We start from the raw sequence: 27,828 nt of genomic DNA on the forward strand, positions 1-27,828 counted from the left end.
CAGTTTGTGCCTTTCTGAACCAAACAATCTCTTAAATAAATGCAGCATAATTTTTCTTTCATTCTTAGTTTTTGGTGTCACCTTTCTAACCTTTTATTGTTTGGGTGAAAATTGACAGAATCGCATACGCCTTCTGGTTTTTCCCTCTCTGGTGACTTTATTTCTCCTCAGGATGATGATCACTTTATCAGACACAAGTTCTAAAGAAGTGCATTTATTTTGAATTTTGCATAGTTTGCAAAGGAAAGTATGATTCAGACAATTTTCGTTCCCACCTCCCCTAACAATTTTTTTTCAGATGTCAGGCTAAGAATGTTGAGTTTGTACCAGGGATCTATAATTGTAGCACAGTTGTTTCCAGAACATCTTGGGTTAGAGAAAGCTTCTCAGTAAATTCATTTTGTGGAAGAGCTGAAGTGCTGTAAAAACATTGAGATCACTAGTCTGGCAGAGTTTAATGTTTTTAAAACGTCATGATTTTAAATGCAGATGTCCACATACGTCTGGCTGTTTCCTGATGTGCTTAACTTTGCCTAGCTTTGCCTGTGAAAATGCTTCTTTATTACCCACCATCCTGAAAAGTTTAATTTAATGAAATTAAATCCAGCATCAGAAATAAAACTCTTCTTCTCCTCCTCTTCTTTCTTCTCAGCTAAAACGTGCTGCTTACAGCTGTCTTTGTGGCTGATTACTATATCATTTTAGTATAAAAGCTTTTCATTTTAAAAAGTCTTTGTTTTGTAAGATTTTATCTACAGACATTGTTTAAAAATCTAACTTGCTTTTTAAAAAAAATACTTTCTATGGCATAAAAATAAAGATAAGGACATGAAATATAATATGGCTAGGTACTAATTCTTGCTCACCTAAGTGTCTGAAACCATATCATTAAAAGGGCCCCTTTTTACTAATTGTAGCATGCGTGGGACTCTCACATTATGGCTATAAAATGGAAGAAAACTACTTGTGGCTTTTCAACAAGGAAGGCTTTTAAAGTTCATTATAGTGTAAAGTAAACACAATCTGATAAGATGTGTGTTTGTGTGTGTATGCATGTGCGAAAATATCTGTCTCCTAAAATGTCAGCCAAATTCAAGAGTAGATTTCTCTTTTTTTAGGTTGCTGGTTTTCAACTCTTATAATTCCCAGTCTGTACTTGGTTGGCAATTATGGAACTTTTCCATAGGGTAGCAGGGTGGAAAGACTGTAACTAACAATAATGAGTTGTTCTCAAAAGAAGGGTCAATTCATCATTCTTGAAAACAAGAATAGTGAACAGAATAGATTTTGATAAGGGTTTTTATTATACATGCAATGTTCTTATAGGACTTTTAAAAGAGACAGCAAAAGTTCAGCTTAAAAAAAAGTTGGACGCCCAAAAAGCTGTATAATTTGTTTTATTTATTCATTCATTTATTCAAGGCTATTCACTGATGGTCTGGAAAATGGAGCCTTTTTATAACAAAGGTTTCAAGAAGGACATTTCCCCACAATTTTAACTGCCAGCCTTGCAATTGATATTGGTTTATATTGGTTGGATGGATCATTTTCATATACATATTATCTTTTTAGGAAAAAAATAAAAGCTCTTGCCAGCACATTTGCTTGGCTCCCTTTTGAGAACTTCCTTAAAGATGTTTCAGAAAGATCTGAAAACTAAACATTTTGACCAGTAATATTGCGATTTTGGTTATTTCCAGCTGACAGGGAGACATTCATTTTAAAATCCCTCTGTAGTAGGATAAAATAGTGAAATTAATTTCATTGCAGGCCAAGATCTGTGGTTTTAGAATACAGAGAAAAAAATATTAAAATTCAAAAATAAAATCCAGTGGCTGAGAGTGGATACAGAGAAGATCTTGATGCCGTTTTTACTGCATCTTATTGGTACTCTCCCTGAAGGTCCCTAGAATCAAAACAGAACAAAAAGTTAAGGACAAGCACAGTGTTAAGTACATTTATACAATTCCTGTAAAGGGATACATACATACAGTTTTTCAATTAAAATGTAGTAGTTGATAACACTTTTTATAAGAATGTAATGGTTTCTTCAATTTTGTATATGTACAATTGTCCAAATTGAATTCTAAAAATAATGCATACAATGTAGCCAAAGTTAAGTCCTACTTGCAGTGTTAGGTTGTAACCTTGTATTAATTTTATCCATAATCAATGTTACTTGTAATAATAGCAAATAATAGCAATTGAGCAAATTTACTTTTTCAGACAAAAATAAGATAGAACAATCCAGCGAAAAGTCAGTTCTTTATTTGCTCACATCAAATAGACAGAATCTTGCCAGAGTAAATGTTTACAACTCTCACTCTAATGGCTATACCCTGGGAGATTCTAGGGAGTGGCCATTTTCACTCTCTTCCTCTGTCTCCTATATAGCTCCGGGCTTTGCTATCTCTTGTCTCACCCCCTCCCTTGGGGGTGCTCCTTCCTTTCTGTGGAATAGCCACTTCACTATAGTCTGTCACAAGTTGGAAGTACCAAGTGAAATATTAAAGAATGCTATGCTAACAGGGTGATGCCTTTAAAATGAGAATTCGAAAAGCTGTAGAAAATAAGTTTACTAACAGCTAACATATTAGTGTTGGTATATAGCACACCAGTAGTATAAGCCTCTGGTAGTGTGACACTGTTCTGCAAGAGAACAATAGCAAAAAATAACTATGGTTTGAAAACCTAGCTGTAGACTCCCAGATGCATTTGTGTAATGCCCAGCCCCTGCTCTATATATAAGGCTAAGTGAGTGGACTAAGAGATGCATGTTACGGCCAAGTAAGGATGTAGATTGGTGGATGTGGTCTTGTATATCTCCTCTTGGTGATATATCTTTCCTGAACGATGAATCATGATGAAATGTTTTTCTTGGCTGAAAAAGGAGAGTACTTTTTTTCCTATCTAATCATAAGACGGTATTATCATTTTTTAGAAATCTGAGATCAAGTATCCATTCAGGACAAATTTCCATTTAATGGGAAGATAATGCTGTGACTTTGGATCACATATAAATTTTCAGCTTAACCTATATACAGGACTATTGTGAAAATAACATGGGGAGTGGGACCTTACCTTAATAGAGAAAAAAGAAACCCAGGCAATAAAGAAAATATGCACAGAATATCAAGAAGCGTTCTTAATGGTTTCTTCATTTTTTTTCTTCCAGAAACTCCTATCACAGCTTTTCATGCAAAAATAAGACAACTGTTTTTTAATGTACTGTACGCTTTTTTTTTTAAAGGGTGGTTTGCAAAAACCAGACGGTAGCTTGAAGCTACGATAGAAGAAAACACATGGAATCCAGATAAGCTTCTGGAGAATAGCTGTGCTCTTCTTAAAGTAGCATTTTTAAAGAATAAGAGCCATCAGTTCAGGACTATAGGGGTGGGGACAAGTTAAAAAAATATATCAAGATGGGAGTTTCAATTATGCTGGCTACTGTATTGAGGATTATTATTTTTTACCTCCCCAATGAACACCCCTGCCTCTTTTAAGCAATGTACATAAGAGTGATTACTGTTTTGTTTATTTATTTAAAAGATTTTTATTGCCACCCATCTCATAACCATGACTCTGGGTAATGTAAAGGGATTACTAAGTATATTATATTAGTCAACCTTATTAAGAAAGTATTGTAATACTACCAGCCAAGTGGAAACAAATGAAAAATTTCTCTCCCCCAGAAGGCAACCTAAGAACAGTAGTAACCAAAATTAGTCAAAATTCAGGCACCTCTGAGTAACTTTTTGGTTAATCAGCCACTTCAAGAATTCCTGGGTAGCTATGTCATCCAGGAGTTTATTGTAATCACTGGTGAAAGTGCCATCTGCATGTCTTCGACCAAGATCTTCACCTGTATGGGCTCCTTCTGAGGATCTTAAAAGGGAAAAATGGACAAATAATATCTTTACACTTTATTAAAAAATAGATGTCAAAGGACCTCAATATATGATTTTTATACTTAACAACCAACCTTCAGTGAAATAATCTCTAGATTACTATTTCATTTATCAAAATCTACTTCTTTTAAAAAGTATAATTAATAAAGAGAAATGTTGTATGCACTTCAAGGACTTTAAGCCTACAGTGGCGCAGTGGTTAGAATGCAGGCTAATTCTGCCGACTGCTAGCAGTTCGATTCTCACTGGCTCAAGATTGACTCAGCCTTCCATTCTTCTGAGGTCACTAAAATGAGGACCCAGATTTTGGGGGGCAATATGCTGACATTGTAAACTGTTTAGAGAAGGCTGTAAAGCACTATGAAGCGGTATATAAGTCTAGGTGCTATTGCTAAAGACCAGATGATTTTACAGAAGGGATTACAGATCACATCCAGTTATTTCATTCAAATGAAAATATTTTTTGCTGTAACTAACCCAGATTGAGCAGAATTGTTAATTTATATCAAGCCCCCCCCCCCAACACACATACAGTATATACTTGGCTACTACTAAAGTCATCAACTTCCCTCTGGAGATTAGTATTTCCATTCTTAACTAGAAAGAAAGCAGTGACACTATTGACTCCTATGAATCCTATGTTTTTCTTCCAACAGTTAATTCTTGTTGGCTGACCTGGGGAACATTTAAACCCATAACTCTTCTTTTAACTCGTAATAAATACTTTATAGATTGTAATCTGTACTTGGTGCATAATCATGGGGAGAGGACATTCTGTGCTGATCAATTAACAACCAGGGAACTTTGTTGCAGAATATCTTTTAAAATGTTGCTTCATTCTCTGAAAGCTGTCTTTTCAGAGGACAAGGTTATTTATCTTATCGGTAAAGAACCTCTGTGTGATATAAGAAAACCTGATTTTTAAAAGTATTATTAACCAATAACATTTCTCAGGATCATAAGTCCCATGTGATACCAGGAATTGCACCAGAATTAATATTTTGTGACAAAAGTTCTTGCTTATATAAGTCAGTAACAGAAAATATATTTTATGAGTCTGACAGTTTTAGCATTACTCTTGGAAACAGTAATTATACAGAGACCATAATTCTCCAATTAAATGTTCTTCTAGTTGAGCCATTCATCAACATCTTTTCCAACTTCAGATTAAAAACAATAGTTGGGGAAGACGGAAATACGTAGATACATCTTACTATTAGCAACATCGGATAATGCTAGTGGTTTTGCCGAGAATTTGTAATATGCGGCTATATTGTTTCCTAAATACTTTTGAAGATCTGCAAGATAAATATAAGGAGAGAGTCCTGATTTGCTCTTATGAACCTGAATGTTTCTTTTAACAGACAGTGTTCCTTTTCACAGAAATACACAGCTACATGTGATTATTCTCATCAGATTTGTATTTTGGATTTCATTAACACAAAAGGAACAAGATTAATTTCAAAGATTTGCCAAGCTATCGTGAAATGATGTGAATTAAAAATATGGGACACATACGAACAGTGCGAAAGGAGCCAATACCAGTAAGAGTAGTAATGCTAATAATATACATGGCACTAATCTAATCCTTTGCCTCTAGGACTCAGAGTGAAGACAGCTTTGTATTCCGAGCATTCTCTTACTTCCTCTACTAAATCTTACTATTTTCATTAAACAAAAGAGGTCAATTATAAATTATATATGTGCTACGCTTAGTTATTTTTCTCAGCGATGTGTCCCTAAGGAAAATAAAAACAACAACAATGAAGTACAAATAAGGATGTTGTTGGCATGGTGACATAGTGGTTAGAATGCAATATTGCAGGCTCAGTGCCAGCAGTTCGATCCTGACCAGCTCAAGATTGACACAGCCTTTCATCCTTCTTGAGGTTAGTAAAATGAGGACCCAGATGGTTGGAGGCAATATGCTGACTCTGTAAATCGTTTAGAGAGGGCTGTAAAGCACTGTGAAAGCAGTATATAAGTCTAAGTGTTTTGTAATTGCCTGTCACTTCTGGATAGCTGCTCTTTATTAAGGGGACTGATATATCAAGGGGACTGATTTCCAATATCAAGCAAAATAAAACAGCAAAAGCTCTAACTTTTGCTGACGCTCACAAAATTGCTTCTTCATTTTTAATTAAAAAATAAATAAATAGATGCATTTGGAGCCTCTATCCTCCTCCTCCTCCTCCTCCCCCTCCCTCCCCCCCTCCTCCTCCTCCTCCTCCTCCAATCTTATTCTAAGAAATGTTCTCAAAGGATGCCCACTGGGTTATCCTAATCAGGTGTTCCAGAAATATCTTTTCGCAGCTTTGCTCCTTAATTTCAAGAGACATAGTTGACTCTCAGAATTTATTTTATTATGCTGATGACGGTGATAATAATAAAATTTTATAGAGTGCCAGTGACATGCACGGTGCTTTTACAATTGTAGACATGAAGAAGTGAGGTCAAAAGAGAAGGTATGGGAAGTCTTGCTCCAGAGAGCTCACAGTCTAAAGGTGTAAAGAAGTACAAAGAAGAGTTGATGTTCAATGGTCAGGCTCTTCAAGCAAGGTGTTCTCTCTCTCTCTCTCTCTCTCTCTCTCTCTCTCTCTCTCTCTCTCTCTCTCTCTCTCTCTCTCTCTCTCTGTGTGTGTGTGTGTGTGTGTGTGTGTGTGGTGGAGACTGTGGTGAGTGGGATTGGTGGGCTGGAGGGATTGAAGCCAGAAAAATGTTGTTCCAAATGTTCAGTTGCCAAGAAAGATCGATTCGAGTCAGCAGTAGGTATAACGATCCAAGGAGCAAAAAAAGAAGGGGAGGTTGTTTTCGTGAAGATGGTGAGAACACGATGTAGGTGGTTAGTGATGGAGTACAGGTTACTGACAGAGGTGTTGGCAATCTAAAGTTATGGGATGCTTTGAGGCTGGGTAGGGGTAAATATTCAATATACTGCAGAATGAGAGTGGGAAGGTAAAAAGAAAACATTAAAAGGAGTGGAAAGAGACTGACAGTGTGATAATGAGCTTCATAGCAACTTCTTAGGATACTTGAGGGAAAGAAGAAGAAGTTCAGGGAGGAGCAATATGCACAAACTTTGGGAAGCAAACAAACACATTAGGAAAAAAGCAGGATGCTGGAAAGTAATCAAAGACCTTGTGAGAGATTTGGGGTAACAGATCCGATAATTATAAAAATAAGGAAAAATATCAGATAAAAAAGAAAGAGAATTCCATTGGTCTTCTGTATGACTTGGCCTTATGGAGAATTTTGACCTATTCATATATGTAACACCACAGTAAATCTAAGACCTGCATTTTAATGGGCATTTAGAATCATTTCATGCCCGCAGAACATCTTTAATTTCAAAAGTGAAGTATGAAATACAGCAAGCAAAGGAAGGAAAATACATTGCAGCTCCACTGAAATTTGATTGGCAAAAACTCCCCAAAGCTAAGACATTTTTTTTTAACAATAGTAGCAACAGATGGTTTCTTACTCTCTTCTTCCTCGCCCGTTCACTAACCAAGCAATGAACTCTTTAGCTGCTTGACCTTCCAAGTAAGAGCTGATGTCACTGGTATAGGTGCCGTCAGCATGTCTCTCGTATTCAGCGTGACGCCGGGCAAGTCCATTACTAAAAAAAAGAAGAGTTATTTGTTTAGACTCTTACCTCAGTCCCACATTTCTTTCCCAACATCTTTTTTCCATTGATCCCTATATGATTAGTTTGAATATGTCTTTGCAATGTAGCGTGAAGATGAAATAGGAGAAAGAAATAAGAAATAAGATACGTCTGTTGGACCACACATACCCCAATGGCTGGTGTTTCTGAGCAATCACTAAGACTAGGAACAGGTTTAGGTTTACCATACCAAAGGGCAAGACCAAAGATGAGAGAAAAAGAGAAATCAGATGTTAAGATGGATGTCTTTCTGGAGAAAAAAAAATAGATTATAACGCAAACCTAAGTAGCATTAACAGAGGGATACAATCAAGATCAAGTAAGGTACTAATACCACTCTATAAAGCCTTAGTAAGACCACACCTAGAATACTGCATCCAGTTTTGGTCATCTATAAAAAAGATGTTGAGACTCTAGAAAAAGTGCAGAGGAGAGCAACCAGGATGATTAGGGGACTGGAGACTAAAACATTTGAAGAACGGTTACAGGAACTGGACATGGCTAGTCTAGTGAAGAGAAGGACCAGGGGAGACATGATAGCAGTGTTCCAATATTTGAGGGGCTGCCACAGAGAGGAGGGGGTCAATCTGTTTTCCAAAGCACCTGAAGGCCAGACAAGGAATAATGGATGGAAACCGACCAAGGAGAGATTCAATCTAGAAATGAGGAGGAACTTTCTGACAGTGAGAACCAATCAACCAATGGAACGGCTTGCCTTCGGAAGTGGTGGGAGCTTCAGCACTTGAGTCTTTCAAGAAAAGATTGGACTGCCATTTGTCAGAAATGGTGTAGGGTCTCCTGCTTGAGCGGGGGGTTGGACTAGATGACCTATAAGGTCCCTTCCAACTCTGTTAATCTGTTATCTGTTATCTGTCAGAGAAGATGAGGGATGGCATCATATTTCATCATTTCATCTTTTATGCATTACCCCCAAACAATCTTTCTGGGTACTCTTTCTTTGCAACCCACATAAAAACTATTCTATATGGAAAAGAGAATGGGTACCATTTACTGCAGTGAGAGCAATTCTGTCCCCTGCAGCTCTCAATATGTCCTTAGATGCCTTCATTGACAAGGTTCCTGAAATGGGTTTCGCTCCTTCCAAAAGCTTATTTTACAAGCTTACAATATTTTATTTATTTATTTATTTTTGGCTTTTCCGAACAGACTCATAACCAAGGGATTGTGTACTTCGCAGTGAAATGATACACGACTCTCTGACAAATCACATTCTATTTGCTTTGTTAAGTTTGTTTGACTACCCAAAAATATCTCGAGGTGCCTGGCAAAACTTTCTCCAGGCATGTAAAAGGAAGATGCATTACAGAATAAAAGCTCAACTGAAGGACTCTGATAAAGAAACCCCCAAGCACATTATTCATAAGTCACAGTAGGCTCACTTTATATAGGTATTCTCTAATATCTAACTTGGCAAACTTATCACGGGAGCAATGAATGAGTAACTTGTTAAGAAATCATGTGTGTCATCAGATATTGTTTATAACTCAAACACATGTACCCATCTGGATCTGTTTGCAGACTTTGACTTAGGCTAATTTATGGCCTTGGCATACAGTTGTCCAAAATAAGACCTGTTTTTCAATTGACAAATGGAAGCACTATCATTTTTTTCCCCTGATGAAGCTTAATAAGGCTTCAGGTTAGAACAACTTACATGAGAAAGGTATACAGGTAGTCCTCGACATACAACAGATTCTTTTCAGTACAACGGCACTGAAAAAAAGTGACTTATGACTGGTTTTCACACTTACGACCATTGCAACATCCCCATGGTCACATGATCAAAATTCGGAAGCTTGGCCACCGACGCATATTTATGATGGTCGCAGTGCCCCATGTGATCATCTTTTGTGACTTTCTGACAAGCAAAATCAATGGGGAAGCCAGATTCACTTAGCAACTGTGTCACTAACTTAACAACTGCTGTGACTCACTTGAAAACTGTGGCAAGAAATGGGGCAACATTCACTTAACAACCATCTCGCTTAGCAACTTGAAATGGAAATGAGCACCGCCCCTTCGAGTCGGTAACGACTAGCCGGAGTAAAATCCGCAGAGACTCCTTTACCTTTATTTTACCTTATTAATAAAATAATTCCTGCTTAACGTGTATGGGTTGTTTGTTTGTTTTTTAAAAAAGATGGATTATGATGTCAGGTCTCACTCAAACAGTGTATTAGGGCCCCTTTCCTTTTACCTTTTACCTCACAGTGAGATATATATACATATATATATATATATATATATATATATATATATATATATATATATATATATATATATATATATATATATACATACATACATACATACACACACACACACACAAGTATTCTTTTTTATATAAATGGCGGGGTGGTGAGAGGGAGAGACAGAAAAGATGGGTATATATGCATTTAATTCATATAGAGAAGGGGTGTCAAACTCAAGGCCCAGGGGTCAGATCCAGCCCATGGGATGCTTAGATCTGGCCTGTGGGGCCACCCTGGAAACAGTGAAGGACTGGCCCATGGTCCAGTCCTTTGCCAGTGAAAACAGCTCAGAAGGGCCGCATACAATCCTCCCAAGCTCCATTTTCACTGGCAGATGGTTGCAGGAGGCCATCGCAGCCGAAAACGGAGCATGGGAGCCTGTTTTCACTAGCAGAGCGCTCGGGTCACCACAGGCGCCCTCAACACGAGTGATGTTGAGCTGGCCACACCCACCCTGGCCACACTTCCCCCCTCCCCCCTCCCCTGAGGTCAAACACAACCCTGATGCGGCCCTCAATGAAATAGAGTTTGACATTCCTGATATAGAGTATAATTCGTTTCTTTTTCATGTATATTTTGTTGGGATGTTTTGATGTAAGCCTGTATAAAGCGCTGTGAAATGTTGACAAAGCATTCCTTCACACATTACATGCTCACCAAATACAACCATTTTAAATTGAAAGAAATGCTTATGCAGATGTATCTTGGGGTCACAGTTATTGTTCCGCACAGTATGCACACATGAATAAGAAGCAGAGGCTTTGCAAACTTCCAGCATTTGCCTCTGCATCATGTGCCATATAGCCCATATGCTGTGATCTTTTGAAAGAACATATTTGCAAAACAAATGTGCAGATGGTTGTTGACGCCAATTTAACTTACCTGTGTCCACAATATAATATTCGGTAATTTGGAATATGGGCCAGGAAGGGAGTTACCTCACATGTGGAGTATATGCTTGAATGCAAGAGATTCCAGATGCAGAGTACAGATGGGGCTTAGCTATCCCTTTCGGGTCAAAGCCATAATTGTACACCCTCCTTGACATTGGAAGTGATTGACATTCAGCTGACATATGCCTCAAATACCAATGGCAAAACTTCTGTTCATTACAACACTGAACTTCTGCAGAGTTTAGGGGTTGTGGATGAGGTGGGAGGAACCATTCTCTCATTGGAAGTGACTCCAGCCTTTCTCTGCCTTTTGTTTTTCTTCCTTCTCCACAATCTTAATGCCACCAAGCCCTCACACTGGACTTCAATAGAATACTGGGGTGGCATGGCATCCAATTAATGTCCTTTGTTACATTTTCTTGAGCCACAAGAATAAATGTGCCAAGTGAAGAACTGAGGGAGAGAGAGAAAGGCTTGGTCTAGATGCCAGTTTTTGCATTTTCCTATTACTTGGCTGGAGAAAATCTTATTTAGCTCATACAGAATTCGCAGTGGCTGTTGAGAGGGCTACCTTTATTAACTAACTAACTAACTAACTAACTAACTAACTAAGCACAAAACACAGAGTATAAAACTGTTTTTCACTGCCTAGGACTCCTGAGATAATGGGATTCAATTCCTAACATCTACTTGCTAATACTTGCTAGAAATTGGGAGTTAATCCAAGTCAACTGGAGGGCAACTTGTTGAAGGATGCTGCCCTGAGGAACCACTGTTGATCAGACTAGATTACACCGTGCTAGATTGTATAAAGTAACTTTGGCTGTAACAATCATATGTTTTGCCTGAAGTATGAGTCAATGGAATTTATTTGATCTGTATGTGCATGTGTGTGTGTGTGTTATTTAAGCTATTTAGATTCACGTGTTTGAAAAGGGATAAAAATGCTTATAATAAATGAATAAAACAAATACATGCTCATCAATAGTGTCACTAACTTAGGCAATGCAATCAACCATTGAGATAATTTCTGTCCAGATGCCCTCTTTTTTCCCCGACAGCATAATGCAACTGCCAGCATCTGAGCTGGCAACGGCTCATTTGCTTCATGTGCACCAGTGTGCTGCAAACATCTCTGAAATAAGGCCAACATTTTAAGGAATGTGCTACTGTATTTGCAATTAAGGCAAATATTAAAAAATGATCCAGTCAAGTCAGCTTACGATCTATTTTTGCTGCATCGCCTGTATTTCACAATGTATTTTAGCTGAAAATACCTTGCGAGCTGATCCAGGAAATTTTCTTTCTCTCTGTCTTCAAGTCCTTGTTGTCTGTGGCAGAGACCCATCACAGTTATTAAAATGGCATTTACACAAGTAGAAAAAAAACCACACAATATCCTTAATTAAACATTTCTGTGATACTGAAATGACAGGAATAATTTTTGGACAAGAACCCCATATATGAAGCCTATCACTTCTGTATTTAATTCCAGACAGATTGTAAATATTTTGTGTTTTATTAGCTACAATATTTATGCTTGGAGTAAACTTAATTGCTCAATTAATCTATCCTGTGGCTAAGGGTATTCAGTCTTATAAAGTTTTTTTCCTAGATTAGATCAGCTACAAAACCCCCCAATATATAAGAACTTTAATTCCCCCTTCTCTAGAGTATTACTTCTCTAGAATTTACTCTCTAGAATACAGAAAATATCCAAGAAAAATTCCAAAATTGACAAAACCTAAATTTTGAATCAAAGAATTAAATCACTTTCTGTCTGAAGAAACACTTGTTTCCATTTGTAGACCTGTTCAGTTGCTCATATGTGACTTGTTATTGAGTTATTCATTATTTCACAATTCAAAAGTGCCTTCTGCAACAAGCGTGAATAAATGGATTTATTATGAACTAGTACTTATATAATTGCTCAAGTTCACAGTCAATCATTTTTCCAGCCTGGTGGCAATGATCAAGTCTTGAACAACCTTTCGTGAACTGATTGTCCTGTTCATAGGTTGAAGCTTTGTTTGCAACCATTTCTCTCTATATTGTAAAGATTTCTTACAGGAATGATCCATATTGAATGAACACGGAGTGCTGGAAAGTATCAAAAATAAATAAATAGCCAAACAGGAAATGTTCGTTCTGTGAATCAGTTTGAACAGAGCTTCTTTCCTATGAAAGTTCAAATTTCTCCTATAATTACCGTATTTTTCAGAGTATAAGACGCACCTTTCCCCCCCACTAAAAGGGGGTGAAAATTTAGGTGCATCTTATACACTGAATATAGCCCTGCCCATCCCTTAGCCTCTGCCTTGCAGCAAGTTACCTCCTTGCAAGCAGACAGCAAGAAAAAACAGCTCCTTTCAGCTTCAGAACAGTCTAATTAGCACAAGTTGATTGGATCGGCCTCCTGACTCTCAGCTGATTTGCTCTCAACTGTTTTGCACAGGGCTTTGCTGCTTGCTGCAAAGAGGTAAACTGCTGGAGCAGATTTTTTTTTCCTTGTGCTAATCAAGCTATGCTGAAAACGAAAATGAAAGTAAAACAGGCTGTTTGCTGTTTGCTGTTTGCTGCAAGGAGGCAAAATTGAGCAGAGGCAGAGGGAGATTTCTTTTTCTTCTTTTCCTCACCAAAAAAGGTAGGTGCGTTTTATACTCTGGTGCATCTTATACTCCGAAAAATACGGTAATCCTTAAAACCAAATAATTGGTCCTAAACATCCACTCATCTTGTTGTGGATTACTGCAAAGAAACATATCAAGGAAAAGACTATTAACTGCCTATTTCATGATCCACTCAAAAGGGACAATATAATCTTATCTCTCCTACTTGATTAGGAAATCCTTACCATCAAATCACAGTTATAACCCCCACCCCCATCAATTCCATTCTTAGGCATTTGGTACCCTCAGTTTCATGTATTTTTTTTATTTACTTGCAAAAGAAATAAGTGTCCCGGGATCAAGTCAACAATTAAAGTTAAGGGAAAACAATTCACTGTCTTCTTGATGTTTCAAACTACAATTCCCAGTTCTGGCTGGGGCAAATAGGAATTGAAGCCCAAAACATCTGAAAGGCAACAGATTTGATGTACCTGGTCTGTGTAATTGGTCTATATTTTATTCAAGAGGAATCCTTTCAATTTTTCACCAAGAACATGCTGGGAACTCAGAACTATTTACTGGGAATCTGTCCACATTTGTCTCTGGACATGCGGCTAGAAACCATAGTCCCTCATACCTGGAGGGTACTAGGTTGCAGAGACCTGGTACAGAATGATGGCAAGGAGATCCCAATAATCAATTCAGCCACAATGACAACCTTTAATTTAATTTAATTAATTCAATTTATATGCTGCCCCTCTCCGAAGACTCAGGGCGGTTTTTAATAATTCAGCCTAATTTAATTAATTGATAATGCTCAATCACTTTCTTCCTGTTGCCACTAAAAATTGCATAGACAAGTCTATGTGGTCAATAGACAACTGTAAGAAATTTGACTTAGGGAAACTCAAAGAACATTTTTAAAGCAACATCTAATTAAGGCATTGAGATGAAACAATTACATTATTGAAACTGAGAGAAGACATAAAAGAAGCAAAATAATATACACAACAATGGAAAAACAATAGAGGATGAAGTATTTGGTCACAATGACCCAAATACTGATGAGTCAGACAGTAAAGTACCAAATTACTTTGACTGTCAGCATTAGAAATGGCGAATGAAACAAGCATTGGAAGAGATGATTAATAAAATTAAAATCCACAAACTGTACGTTTCATTTTGGGAGTTGCACATTATTCTCGGTTCTAGTAATATACTCCACCACAAGAGCTCCTCAGACTGTATGCTAGGGAATTTTGATTCTAAACTGCTCAGATAAGATCAATCATCATGGATCTATACATCATATTGTAGTTCATACTGGGCAGTCGAGTTGCACAAGAACCTTGTATGCTGTCTACAAGCAGAGCAGATTAAACAAAACAAAACTAAAATACTGTTGGGTGAGAACTAGAAGGAAAATTAGCTGACTCTAAATCGTTGTACGTAGTGTTAGATTTCAAGGCCTTTCTGCATGTATACAAGCAGAAATAAGATTTGTCAGAGTTCGGTGATAGAATAAACACTTTACACGCAGTCTTAATTCAGTGTAGGATATCTCCGGTTATAGAGTCATTTAGCAGCTGATTAAAAATGGACCTGCTCAAAATTCTAAGCAGCCATTGTCTCAAAGGTGTTTTTTCAAGAGGCAACTGGATTGCTTTTTCCTTGAGGAGGAAGAAGACATTTTGCTTCTCATCTAAGAAGCTTCTTGGACAAGAAGCAAACTTCTTCTTCTTCTTCTTCCACATGGAAAAACAGTCCAGGTGAAAAAGCACCTTTGAGTGTTTAGTGTTCTGGTTTAATAGAACTTTCTTTTGGGAGAAAGACCATATCTTGAGGTAGACATATAAACTGGCTCCATTTTAAAGACTGGAAAGTCAATCCTACAATATGACAACATTCAGTTTTTCTTGATTGTATCACAACACTGTACTATGTCATTATATTCCAGTATATTTTTTATACATACCTTGTTCTGCTTGAGGACAATAAACAGTTAATCCAATTGTCTTCTATTTAAACTCTAGCAGGTTACCAAATTGAGCCTACATTTGAGTTAGAACATCTGGAAAGCTTTTTCAATCAGTTGTTTAAAATGATACTTTTTCAGAAATAGTTTTATTAAGACTTCTTTTTCTGCTATACGTCTGTTAGTAGATAGATTTTAAAGTACATTTTAGGACAGTGGTTTTAAACTATTGGGAAGTGTATATCTGCGTGCATATATGGGCATGTGTAAAATAAGAGTCAACATACTGAACTCTGAAAAAAAAAAGAAAGATCTACCAGATTGGAACAATAGGCATTAAAATAGCAAATATGACTATAGTACACAGCCCCATTGTGATATGAAGTAAAAATATTCAATCTATCTACATTATCATTAGGGAATGATATTGACCAGGAAAAGGATGTTGAAATTAATCAGCATGTGAAAATTGGGAAATGATATAGTCTGTATTAAGGACCATCTCAAAATTTTAACTTCAAGTATCATACTGCCAATATACATTTGCAATGCCATACTTGCAATATTATGCACAGTTCTAGCCACTTCACCTCAAAAAGGATATTGCAAAGCTGGGAAAAGGTGTTTTAATTTTATCTTCACACTCACCAGTTCTTCCCTAAACAGAATACACCCACGCAGCACACTTGGCGAATTTTCATGCTCTAAGAAAAGCCATTATAGAAGAGACTGTACAGGCTAAATTATGTCTTAGCAAGCTGTGAAAAAGCTGTGAAAAATGTGAATTTTGTGTTAGAGATCATTAGGAAATGGGCTGAAAAATAAAACTGCCAATGTTATACTGCTTTCATAAAAATCTATTGTGCAGTAGTTTTTGTTGCTATAATTCCAAAATGTCACAGTAGCATCGAGGAAATTGGAGAAAAGACTGATTAAATACCAAGAAGATGACGTCCAATTCCCTAATACAGAAAAATGGCAAAAATTGTTTGTTTTTAAGTCATGGCAACTAAACTTAGGTACATGATATAAGAAAATGGACTCCACCAACCTTCAATATTTCAACTGCAGAACATCCGATGGAATGTAATACTATAAAACTTAGGAGAGATCAAAGAAATTCTTCTTTTGGATTTTTTCTTTTACCAGAGATTGATTAAAATCACAGCCGATTTGGCTAATGGTATCAAAGAATGCTATTCATAGTGGCAATACTATGTCTTCTAAAAATTCTGTTTCTAAACTCTAGGTAGAAAGGTGAACTAGAAGCTTCCCAAGTTTACAAGAATTGTTAGATCAACGTAGCCCAGTATCTCTTGATAGTGGTAAAGAGAACAATATCCACTGAATTGGAAAAATGAGAGGAAAAATCTAGCATTTTAACCCTGAAGGACTGACCTATAGATAGGTGCAATTACGTATACGGGAGCATATATGTATATATACGTGTACTTGCTTTGTGTATATATATACAAAGCAAGTACACCCACTTACTCTGGACGTAGCTTCATTTTTGCCTACAGTAAAGAAACTAATCATGCTGCTAGAGATAAGATTTCTGCCAAGAAGCCAACTCCCCTGAACATAAGAGTTCAGGTCTTGGAAAGATTTAGCATCACGTCTGGTATGAAGTCTGACAGTGACAGAGTTAAAGGATCCCCTTAAAATCTACTTGGCTTTATGGGAGAAGAACATAGCAGAATAGTTAAGCCTTTGAACCAGGAGGGTTATTAAATGCTTTTAATTTGCAGTTGAATGTACAGTATTGGTGTATGTTTGTATATGTAACTCTGAATGCAATGTCTTCTGGTACAGTATATTGTTACTTGAAGATAAAAATCTGTGGAATGTATAAATCTGTATGATTTTATATAAAAATTTTGCAGTTAAAATTTTGGATGTACTGATTACAAAATTATATTTTATGGGATTACAATTACATTTTGCTTCAGACTCTAGCAAAACTAAACTGAGTGGGAGTTCATGGCTTTAAAGTAACAAATCTGTAAATTACTTGAAATGGAATTGACATCAACTTTAAACCCTAATGTAACAATGAACCCTAAATCTAAAAGAGAAGCTGAACAATTTGAGCTGCTGTATTTGGTCTTAAGGTATGTAAAGCTAAAGAGTAAGTTCTTCTGGTACATGCCAACAGTGAAGTGTTTGGATTAAGAATCAGTGATGCTTCTGTCAGAATCTATATAGTATAGCCATCCTTCAAACAGGTAAAGTCTTTACTAAGCTTCTAGAAGATTTGGACTTCAGATTCTGTAACACTCCACTCTGAATAGTACTAATAGAGGTCTATGGGAGATAAAGTTGAACACATGGGAGACCGAAGTTGGAAAAGCTGTGCTAACATCACATGATTTGCACCCATGAATCACATGGGTCTTTTGAAGCCTATACAGGTAGTTCTCGACCTATAACCATTCGTTTAGTGACCGTTTTGAAGTTACAACGGCACTTCAAAAAGTGATTTATGACCTTTTTCACATTTATGACCATTGCAGCATCCCCATGGTCATATAATCAAAATCTGGACTTTTTGGCAACTGCCATGTATTTATGATGTGTCCCAGGGTTGTGTGACACGTTTTGTGGCCTTCTGACAAGCAAAGACAATGGGGAAGCCAGATTCATCTAATAGCTATGTTACTAAGTTAACAACTGTAGTGATTCACTTAACAAATATGGCAAGAAAGGTCATAAAATGGGGAAAAACTCACTTAAGAAGTGTCTTGCTTAACAATGGAAATTTTGGGATATATATACGTACATATATATATGCATATATATAAAAACGTACATATATATGTACGTATATATGTACGTACATATATATATACATATATATAAAAAGTGTTTTTCTATCAAGGCACCTGGTCTACCCCAGCATGTGGGAGGGAGCATACTGCATCCCTTTTGCCTTTCAGCTCCAATCCAGGAACTCTCAAGCAGTCGCATTCACAACAAACCATTTTATACCAAATTTATATTTTGCTGATAAAGGAATAAAGGGAAACTAGTATGGATCTATTTCAAGCTATTTAGCTCTCATCAGCTAGCCATAACCTTACTTGGATTCAAACTTGGGCTGCCTGCATGTTAGGCAGTATTAACCTCTGAGCCACAGGTTCTCCTCCCTTCATCAGCTTGAGCCAGGGGAGAGATTATCTCTCTCCCCATATATATAAATATGTATGCATGTTTGTATGTATGTATGTATGTATGTATGTATGTATGTATGTATGTATGTAGTATATATACACTGTTCAAAAAAATAAAGGGAACACAAGCAGAAGACATCCGAGATCTGAATGAATGAAATAGTCTTATTAAATACTTTGTTCATTACATACAGTAGTTTTGTGTTCCCTTTAGTTGTTTGAGCAGTGTATAAACTACTGTATGTAAAGAACAAAGCATTTAATAAGGCTATTTCATTCATTCAGATCTCGGATGTCTTCTGCTTATGTTCCCTTTATTTTTTTGAGCAGTATATCTGTAAAATTTGAATACACACACACACACACACACACACACACACACACACACACACACACATTCATACATACAAATTTTACAGCCAGTATGAGGCCTTGTCTATCTAAATTTCATTTCACGTCATCAAGGAGACACACTATGCCCCACAAAAATGGGAATACCTTTACTAAGGCTAGTGAACAGAGGATATGACCATCAGGATATTTTCTTATTTATGTCCTCTTCTTTTATATGGAAGTTGCACATATGGAAAGTAGTCACTGTTGCATAATCCCCATTCATTTTAGTGAATGCTCATAATCCTCCATTAATTAATTATGTTAATTAATTATATTAATCGAAATATGCCCAATATTCAAATCTTAGGCTAGAGAATGAGAAAGTGGTCATATGAAGAAACAGTTCCTGAGATAACTCCAATATATGAAAAATGTCTCTATTTAACCTGAACCCAGAAGGATAGGTTGCAAAGTTAGAATGAATGGATAGATGAATAGATGGATGAGCTGGCTTGATGGAAGACTTTGGATGGACAGATGGATGAATGGATGGATGAACAGTAAAGCTCTTAAGTCTTGCTTAAGTTCTGTGAATCTTATGCATAAACTTAATAAGCTAGAGTATCTGTCCATATATTTCATCATGCCTTTCTTTGAGTTTATATGTGATCAAGTACTTTGTGTGAATTTATTTCCCAGTGAAGTAGTTTGTAAGGGGTTGAGGTTGGGCATTCATTTTGCTTACCCGCTTCTTTTAGTGTTCATTAGCCACTGTACAAAATCTTGAGCTCGTCTGGTGTCCAAGTACTTGCTGTAATCGCTGGTGAATGTACCTTGTGAGTGACGTTTCACTTCATTCAGCTGTCTAGGGTCATCTAATGGTTCAGCCTGGGAAGCTTTGAATGATCTATAAGTGTGGTTTGTAACAAATTAATTGCACTGAAGATTGCACATTTGAAAGGTGCTGCACGGTGTATCGACCTCCTTCGAAGATATAGATGCATTCTAAAAATAACTGCTATTAGAAAGGGTCATTAGTCGCCTAATTACTACTGAGTAACAGGAAAAATAGATGCTGTTTAGACAACAATAAGAACTATGGAAAGCATTAATAACTTGACATGTTGTTGACTTATCCAGTTTTCAGAGGTAGGGAAAAAAAGCATTAGTCTTTTAAAAGTATTTCCATTTCTGTCTCCCCTCCAATACAAGAACAATCCATTGTCCACATTTGGGTTTCTATTGAATTTTAAAAAAATATGACATTTACCTGGCTTTCTCTTCTGTCTCTTGAAGAGGGCTTTGCCAGCTGCTCTGAGCAATCATTAAAAGCAATCCAGCAACGAAGCACCAAAGTCCTTTCATTTCTGCTACCTGTAGACAAGGAAGGAGGAAACATAGTCAACCCAACATATTTCAATCCCATTTGTATGTAAAGGTGAGAGTGGTGTGGTGGCCTAGCGGTGAAGATGCTTGCCTCCTACTTGGAAGGTTGAGAGTTCAATCCTAGGTAGTGGTGGATATTTCTCTCCTAGGGCACAAAGAAAAAATATCTGCTGTGAACTCTGTGTGGTGTCAGGAAGGGCATCCAGCCAGTAAATGCTCAGCTCCATTCAGTTGCCTTGGTTCTATCCTGAATTAAGGGATCAAAAGGTCAGAAAAGGGAGTTTTTTGTATATAAAAGTGATCCACCTGACTTCAAGCCATTTAAGGTTGATTCGAACAATATGTTAGTGCAGTGAAACCAATCACACTGAATAGGAAACAATCTTGTGGTAGATCTCTTCTAGCTCAATATTGTATACTCAGATAACCAACGTTCCTTTCTACCCCTTGTACAAATCCTTTTCACTGAAGATGCTGGGGACTTGGTACTTTCCACTGGCTAAGCCTTAGTGACAACAATCACAACCACATGACTCCATGCTAGACTCTACAGTCTTGGCAGTTACAACCCAAGGCAAAGTGCTCCTACCCAACTTTTTAAAATATTACCTTAAGGCAACATGTTTGTTTTGAATTTCCAAGGACTCTTTATCAGCCAACATAGCTAACGATTAAGAAAAAAGTGTGCATGTGTGTGAGGGAAACCCAACTAGATTAAGTAACTAACTTGACAGCGGGTTCCAAATATTATAATATCAAGGAAAAAAATCCACTCACAATGGACGCAGTGCATTACCATTGCAAAACCACTAAAATCAACTAGAGAAGTTTCCCTGCATTTAGGAATTCAGCATTAGCCTGCCTTGGTGTGGAATAAAACTTCTTACCATTGATTTCCATTTCTTCTGCCACCAAGCAGTAAAATGCTAAACAAATCTTTCATATCCTGTTGAAAGTCGAATACCTTATCTAGCTTCTACAGATCACAGCCAACAAGGAGTAGAACTTAACAAGAGGTGATTGTATCAATATCAAATTAAAAGGAATAAAACTTGGAGTATATCACGCCTGGTTGATTTATGCTTTTTTATTTCAGTGGACCTTAGCTGCGACTTTTTGCTTGTTTATTTTATATACTAACTTCTAAATTATGCATTGCACATACTACTATCAATGGTCGCATTCTCTTCTCACCTTCAGTTGGTTCTGGTTTTATTTGCTGATGTCCTTTAGTGGTGCAATGCTGCCTCCCAGTGTTTCTGTATAAAATGGCATTTCTTTCTTTCTTTCTTTCTTTCTTTCTTTCTTTCTTTCTTTCTTTCTTTCTTTCTTTCTTTCTTTCTCTTTCTCTCTCTCTCTTCTTCCTTCCCTCCCTCCCTTCTCCAAAAATCTAGAACCCTTCCTATATATCACAGCAGCTCCGCAGAAGTTAATCTTCATAATTGTATTCAGAAATCAAAGATCCAGGAGATATGGGAAAATATATTGAAACTCAGTTCTCAAGATCCACATGTATACATTATGATTTTATCAACATTTCATGCAGGAATTTGGAATTTTCTGGCTAATGGCTGGAAGTACGGAGTTGTCCCTGACTCATCCAATATCCCTGCCATCATGAAATTCAGTATCTTTTAAAGTAATCACACCTCTAGATTTTTGAAAGGTTAAAATAGAATGCAATTATCATGTGTTTTTCTTTTGTCTTGAAGTCTATGGCAAAAAGAAAAGGGTAAAAGTGGAACTGGAAAGATATATACCAATCAGAGTCATTCTATGAGGGATATGGGTGGTCTCTAAATACAATAAATAAAAATATGCCAGATTGTTTCCTTACACTTAAAACACAAGGAATATAACATCTTCAGTCATCCTCAGACAAGATAATAAAAACAGAAATGGCTTGACTAGCCTAAGTAATTTCATCATATAATATTTGTTAAAAAATAAAGAGGAAAAAAACCCAGATGTATTCTGTACCAACTGCTACCTGAAATAGTAAAGACAAGATGACACCAGAATGGGAGTTAATCTATTGTTTCTGAAATGTTAGAAAATACGACAATTTTAAGAAAATGAGTGGCCCTTGTTCAGGCCACTAGAGATGCAACATAACCCCTACAGAAACTACAATTCTCTCAGAAAAACATCCACTGGCTTTCAGAAAGAAACCTTGCTTTTATCCACAGCTGTTTCTGTTGCTCTGCCTCAGAAATCTTGTTAAATCTAAGAATAGCCTAACTAATGCATTAAATCACACTTTATGACTATCTCAAAATTGCCTTCCCCAACTCAGATGCTCTCCAGATGTAGACTTTAGTTCCAAGAATGCTCACCAATGATTATGCTGGTTGGGGGATTCTGGGAGTTGAAGTTCACATATTTAGCAGGCATCCAAGTTAGACAAGTCTGCCTGAGCAACACCAGACAACTGATGCTCATTAACAGAGATAGAAAATTTCAGATGAACCATCCCAAATTGCATTGGCTCTAAAGCTGTCCTTACGGTTCTATACATATTTAAACTAGTTGGAGAACTAAAAAAAAAAAATGACCTGATATTTATATTGATTACATTTATGTTTTCTGGTTCTTCAAAAAGCTTGGTGTGATTAGAGTTTATGAATATCCAACAATTTTTATTCAATACATTGTGTATTGAGCAGACCGGTTTAGCTATTACCCCTCAAATCTGATTTATCTTTTTTTTTCTTAGTACTTATTGTTGGTAAGGTCAACATTTGGAATTTCAGATTGTAATTATATTCATAATATAATGTAATTATATTCATAATTACTATTAGTATACCCTTCAGATTGTTTTTTTAATTGAGAGCACATCTTTGTTTAATTCTTCACAGAGAAAAAGAAATGTTGAAACATTTTAAATAGGAAATGAGTTGCATAATTCTGTTTTACCTGTTAGATTTTTAAAGACAGACAATTACAGCTAAATTGCAAATTAAAAATACTAGAAGAATCTTTTCTACCTTTATTTTTTAAGAAATGGGTCCATGTTATTTTTGCTTGGAATCAGGGTTGCAATAATTACTTATTTATAAATAATATAATATTATAAATTAATATAATTTATATATTATTTTATTGTGATTCACAGTTCAGATCTGAAAGTTACGTGTTTCCAAATAAGATCCAAGATCTCTAAATTGATTTACTTGTCTAGAAAATATAGATTGCATTTCATACTGCCAAGCAATAGACAATCTAATGTCACCCAGAAATTTGGACATTTCAGTTGCAGCTGCTAAGGCTGAGCGTAAAAGACTGTTGTACTTGCATCTGGACAGCAACAATTTGCCTATCCTTAGTATGTGTATTTGTACATGTGTATGTAGGTGTGTACACACGTATGCATATACAGGTAGTCATTGATGTACGACGACAATTGAGCCCAACATTTCTGTTGTTAAGTGAGCCATTTGCTAAGTGAGTTTAGCCTCATTTTACAGCCTTTCTTTCTTTCTTTCTGGTTAAGTGAATCACTGCAGTTGATACGTTAGTAACATGGTTATTAAGTGAATCTGGCTTCCTCATTGACTTTGCTCGTCAGAAAGTCGCAAAAGGCGATCACATGACCTTGGGACACAGAACAGTCATAAATATGAACCAGTTGCCAAGGATATGAATTTTGATCACATGATCATGGGGATGCTGCAAAGGTCGTAACTGTGAAAAATAGTTGTAACTCACATTTTTCAGCGCTATTGTAACTTTGAACGGGCACTGAACAAACTATTGTAAGTCGAGGACTACCTTTACATTATGTGTCTGTGTCTGTCTGTCTGTCTGTCTGTCAGTCAGTCTGTCTGTCTGTCTATCTATCTATCTATCTATCTATCTATCTATCTATCTATCTATCTATCTATCCATCTATTTATCTAATATATATACGCATATATGTTGCATATCAGTATATCTTGTTTCAACAATTTATGGAAAGTTGACTGTGTTAGTCTACAACAACAAAATCAGCCAAGCCTCTTATAGTATCTCAGCAAGAGTCTTTGATTCTAAGTACATTAACACTTTCAACCTAAATACATTCTTTGCCATTCCTAGTGATTTCAATAGAATCTTTTCCCAGATGACAGGCTCTACCCTTACACATATGTATTCCACTGAAACTGGAATTTGAAACTGAAACAGCCGATGCACAGCAAAAGTGATGTTTCATATAATCTAATATCCATTAATAGATCACGGTTTTCAGGAGAGTTGCTATACACCTTACCAATATTTTTTTTGAAGTACGAGGGTCATACAAGGAGCCTGAGTGGCGTAGGAGGCTAATGCCTCCTACTAAGGCAGCATTTAACATCCAGCTGCCTGCAATTACTGCGAGTTCAATTCTCACCAGGCTCAAGGTCGACTCAGCCTTCCATCCTTTCTAAGGTGGGTAAAATGAGGACCGGGTTTGTGGGGGCAATAAGCTGACTTTGTATAAAATATACAAAAGTATGAAGGCTATTGCTTAACGCATTGTAAGCCGCCCTGAGTCTCCAGAGAAGGGCGGCATATAAAAATGAATAAAAATAAAATAAAAAATATGAATTCTTTTCTGAAAATAAACTCGTGTCAAATGTCGTGTCAAATGATTTTCAGGAGAAATCATTATTCTGAAAAGGGAACTTTGCCAAATCAAAACAACAATATTTCTCTAGGGAAGAGTACTTTCTTATAGCATATGCTAGCAAAGCGTATGCACGCCGTCACCTTGATTCAAAGCACTTTGTAGGTGAAACTGAAACAAAATGCTGCGAGCTGGAGAACAAATAATGCAAAAATAAAAAGTTGCAAAGTACGTTTCAACATCCATGTAACCTTACATAATCTAAGCATCACTGGTGTTGATCAGTATTTGGCAGGATCTCCTTCTATAATAATAATAATAATAATAATAATAATAATAATAATAATAATAATAATAATAATAATAATAATAATAATAATAATAAAAAATTCTAAATTTGCCGGACTTGAACATTTTGACTCTACAAAAAACCACCTTACTCGGAACAGCTTACATCCTCCGACGATACCTTAACAGTTCCTAGGTCCTTGGTTAGGACTCGAGCTGCTGAGCTATTAACCAGCCTCAAAGGCTGTGAATCTCACTAAAGATTAACCAATAAATAATAATAATAATAGTGGCAGGAAACATCCTTGTTCATTTCTAGACTGAGTGACAGTTTGCATGCTTAACATAAATCAGCCTGTAGTTTGGAAATAAATTTAAAATATTGGACTCTCCTTGCATATATAATTCTTCCTGGAAGCTAATATCATTGACCAATACTTAATTTCGGTCCAGAATACTCTGGGCTTTTTGTTTGACTTATAAAAGCAGCATTAAAAAAAAATAGTATTTTTTTTTTTTAAAAAAAGAGGTGAGTTTTATAGAGGAGCCCACATTTATTGTTTTTAAAGAGAAGGAGTACATTTTGACAAGTAAAACATTGGGTTTACAACGACTTTTTTTAAAAATCACAGTAAGAATTAATTTATCTTTCTTTGTATTCTGTTTGGTACACCAGACTTCCCAATATGTCCACAACCTCTCCAATGTGAACCTTTTTCTATTCTTTTCAAATAAAATGGAATTTTAAACAATTTTGCAATCCATTGCTCAATCATTGCTAATGATCAAGAAAACAGCTCCCTGATTCTGTCTCCAAAAACACAAATGTCGATGTGCCGATATTCAAAGGCAACCTGTTGGTGCCTGCTAAGCCCTTAAAAATGACTCTTTGGTCACCAAACTGATACTCTAGCTCTCCATCTACTCTTACCTTTGGATGCTTGGAAAGGCTATGAAGAAGCAAGGAAGGCAGAACGGTTTCTCTTCCTTTGGCAACTTCTGGAACCCTGGAGAATCCTAAAACAATTGCCTTCTAGCTTTCTTACACAGCCTCATATATAGTGTTCAGCTCCAGTAAGCACTTAGGAGACTGCATCATTGCTGACAGTTTACTCAATTTGGAAAAAAAAAAATCAAATGAACAAATCCTGTTGTTTGCCATTCGACAATTTTTTACAACTGATTTCACACATTTATTCTGTTTACTTTGACATCAGTGTCGACATATGATCTACCGTTAGAGGAAAGGCCACGAGAGCTCACTGTCAAAAAAATTATCTATCCTAGTGATACTGGAGTGATCCATTGTGGGAGTCAAGTAGCCAAGAAACAAAGTATTACGATTGCTTTCCAAATAAAACCTATTTAAGTATACTGTTTATTTTATCATAGTAATTCTAGAGGTACAATCCTGTCCCCGTTCAGCTTTTAACAAGAGGCGTAATAGTGCTCATGATGCCCTTAGAGAAACTTTGATATAGTGATCCTTGCCTAGATTGGAGTACAGCAGTCCTGAAAATTTAAGGACAGTCCTGGCAGCTTCAGGAAGCAGGCACAATAGTTTAAGGACTCAGGAGCTGCCATTCAGTGACAATTGTCCCTTTCCATCCATCTGGACTACATCATGGATTTCATTTTTAGCATCAAATATTACTTGGGTTTCAAAGGATACACTTTCAACTGAATTCTGAGCAAATTTCTTCCTATCTGAAACAAGGGTGGGCTTCATAAATTTTAGCAAGGGGTTCTCTGCCTGGTTGCTGGATGGCAGTGGCTGTGGTGGGCGTGGCCTAGCCAACCTCCTCCACCACGGCAGGAGGGGGGCGTTTTTGCCTTCCTCAGGCTCCAGAAGGTTTCCTTGAGCCTCCAGGAGGGCGAAAACGGCCTCCCCAGGCTCCGGAGGCCCTCTGGAGGCCAGAAATGGGCCTGTTTCTAAGCTTCCCAAACTTCCGCTAGGCCCATTTTTCACCCTCCCTAAGCCTCCACATGCACCCTGCACTTACCAACATCCAAAACAGGCTGTGTTGAGACTCCTGGGAGGGGAGGGGAAGGGCGGGCTGGCTGGGGCCAGCCAGGAGTGGGATTTGGGGGTTCTCTGAACTGCACAGAATCTTAGCTAGAGGTTCTTCCGAATCCCTGTGAACCCCCAGCAGCCCACTCCTGATCTGAAGTCAGAAGACTATTATGTAGCCCCTTAACAGAATCTATTCATAGTTGGTTCAAAACAGTTCTTTTGTATTTAATATTCAGGAAAGTGAGAATAACCACCACAACCATATTTTTAATTCTCCACCATTTATGATAATTTCTCTCTTTTATATTCTCTCTTCCTTCCTCTCTCAGGTACATTCATAGGTATTTATTTACCATGTAACAGCTGTGTATTCCCCTGAATCTGGCAATCCCCAGAGCAGAAATTATTCTATCTTGTATTAGTTTTACAACATGCACATAGTAAATGGTTATATAGAAGATTGTTGCATTCTTTTTCCTATCTCCACATTATCTTCTTTTTTACACCTGTGCTTCAGTTACCATCGAAACCTGATGGCACATAAGTCCAAAAGGCAAAATCAGCAGCATATTTGAATCTTAAGGTTGGAATGGGAAGATACAGCCTATAGTCATTCATATTTCCTGTTCTTTGGGCCTCTTTGCAATAACCCATCTTCAAGGTTCACCTCTTTCCTTGATATCAAATAGGCAATATATTGGGAAGCTGCTTATCT

At 36.9% G+C, this 27,828-nt stretch overlaps 1 protein-coding gene across 1 annotated transcript; it reads right to left on the minus strand.

The window, feature by feature from the left end:
- Window positions 1–1,388: 1,388 nt before the first annotated feature.
- Window positions 1,389–26,114, minus strand: GCG (glucagon). The gene is made up of 7 exons (XM_034432957.2): window positions 26,031–26,114; window positions 20,105–20,208; window positions 19,580–19,741; window positions 12,019–12,072; window positions 7,390–7,527; window positions 3,742–3,885; window positions 1,389–1,906 (listed from the first exon to the last, which is right to left on the minus strand). Exons 2-7 carry the CDS (start codon window positions 20,197–20,199, stop codon window positions 1,882–1,884), a joined length of 618 nt encoding a protein of 205 aa, XP_034288848.1. The 5' UTR covers window positions 20,200–20,208; window positions 26,031–26,114; the 3' UTR covers window positions 1,389–1,881.
- Window positions 26,115–27,828: the final 1,714 nt, after the last annotated feature.

This window comes from Pantherophis guttatus, chromosome 1 (assembly GCF_059756535.1).
Source record: "Pantherophis guttatus breed Tessera chromosome 1, ASM5975653v1, whole genome shotgun sequence".
In the NCBI taxonomy this organism is placed as follows: domain Eukaryota; kingdom Metazoa; phylum Chordata; class Lepidosauria; order Squamata; family Colubridae; genus Pantherophis; species Pantherophis guttatus.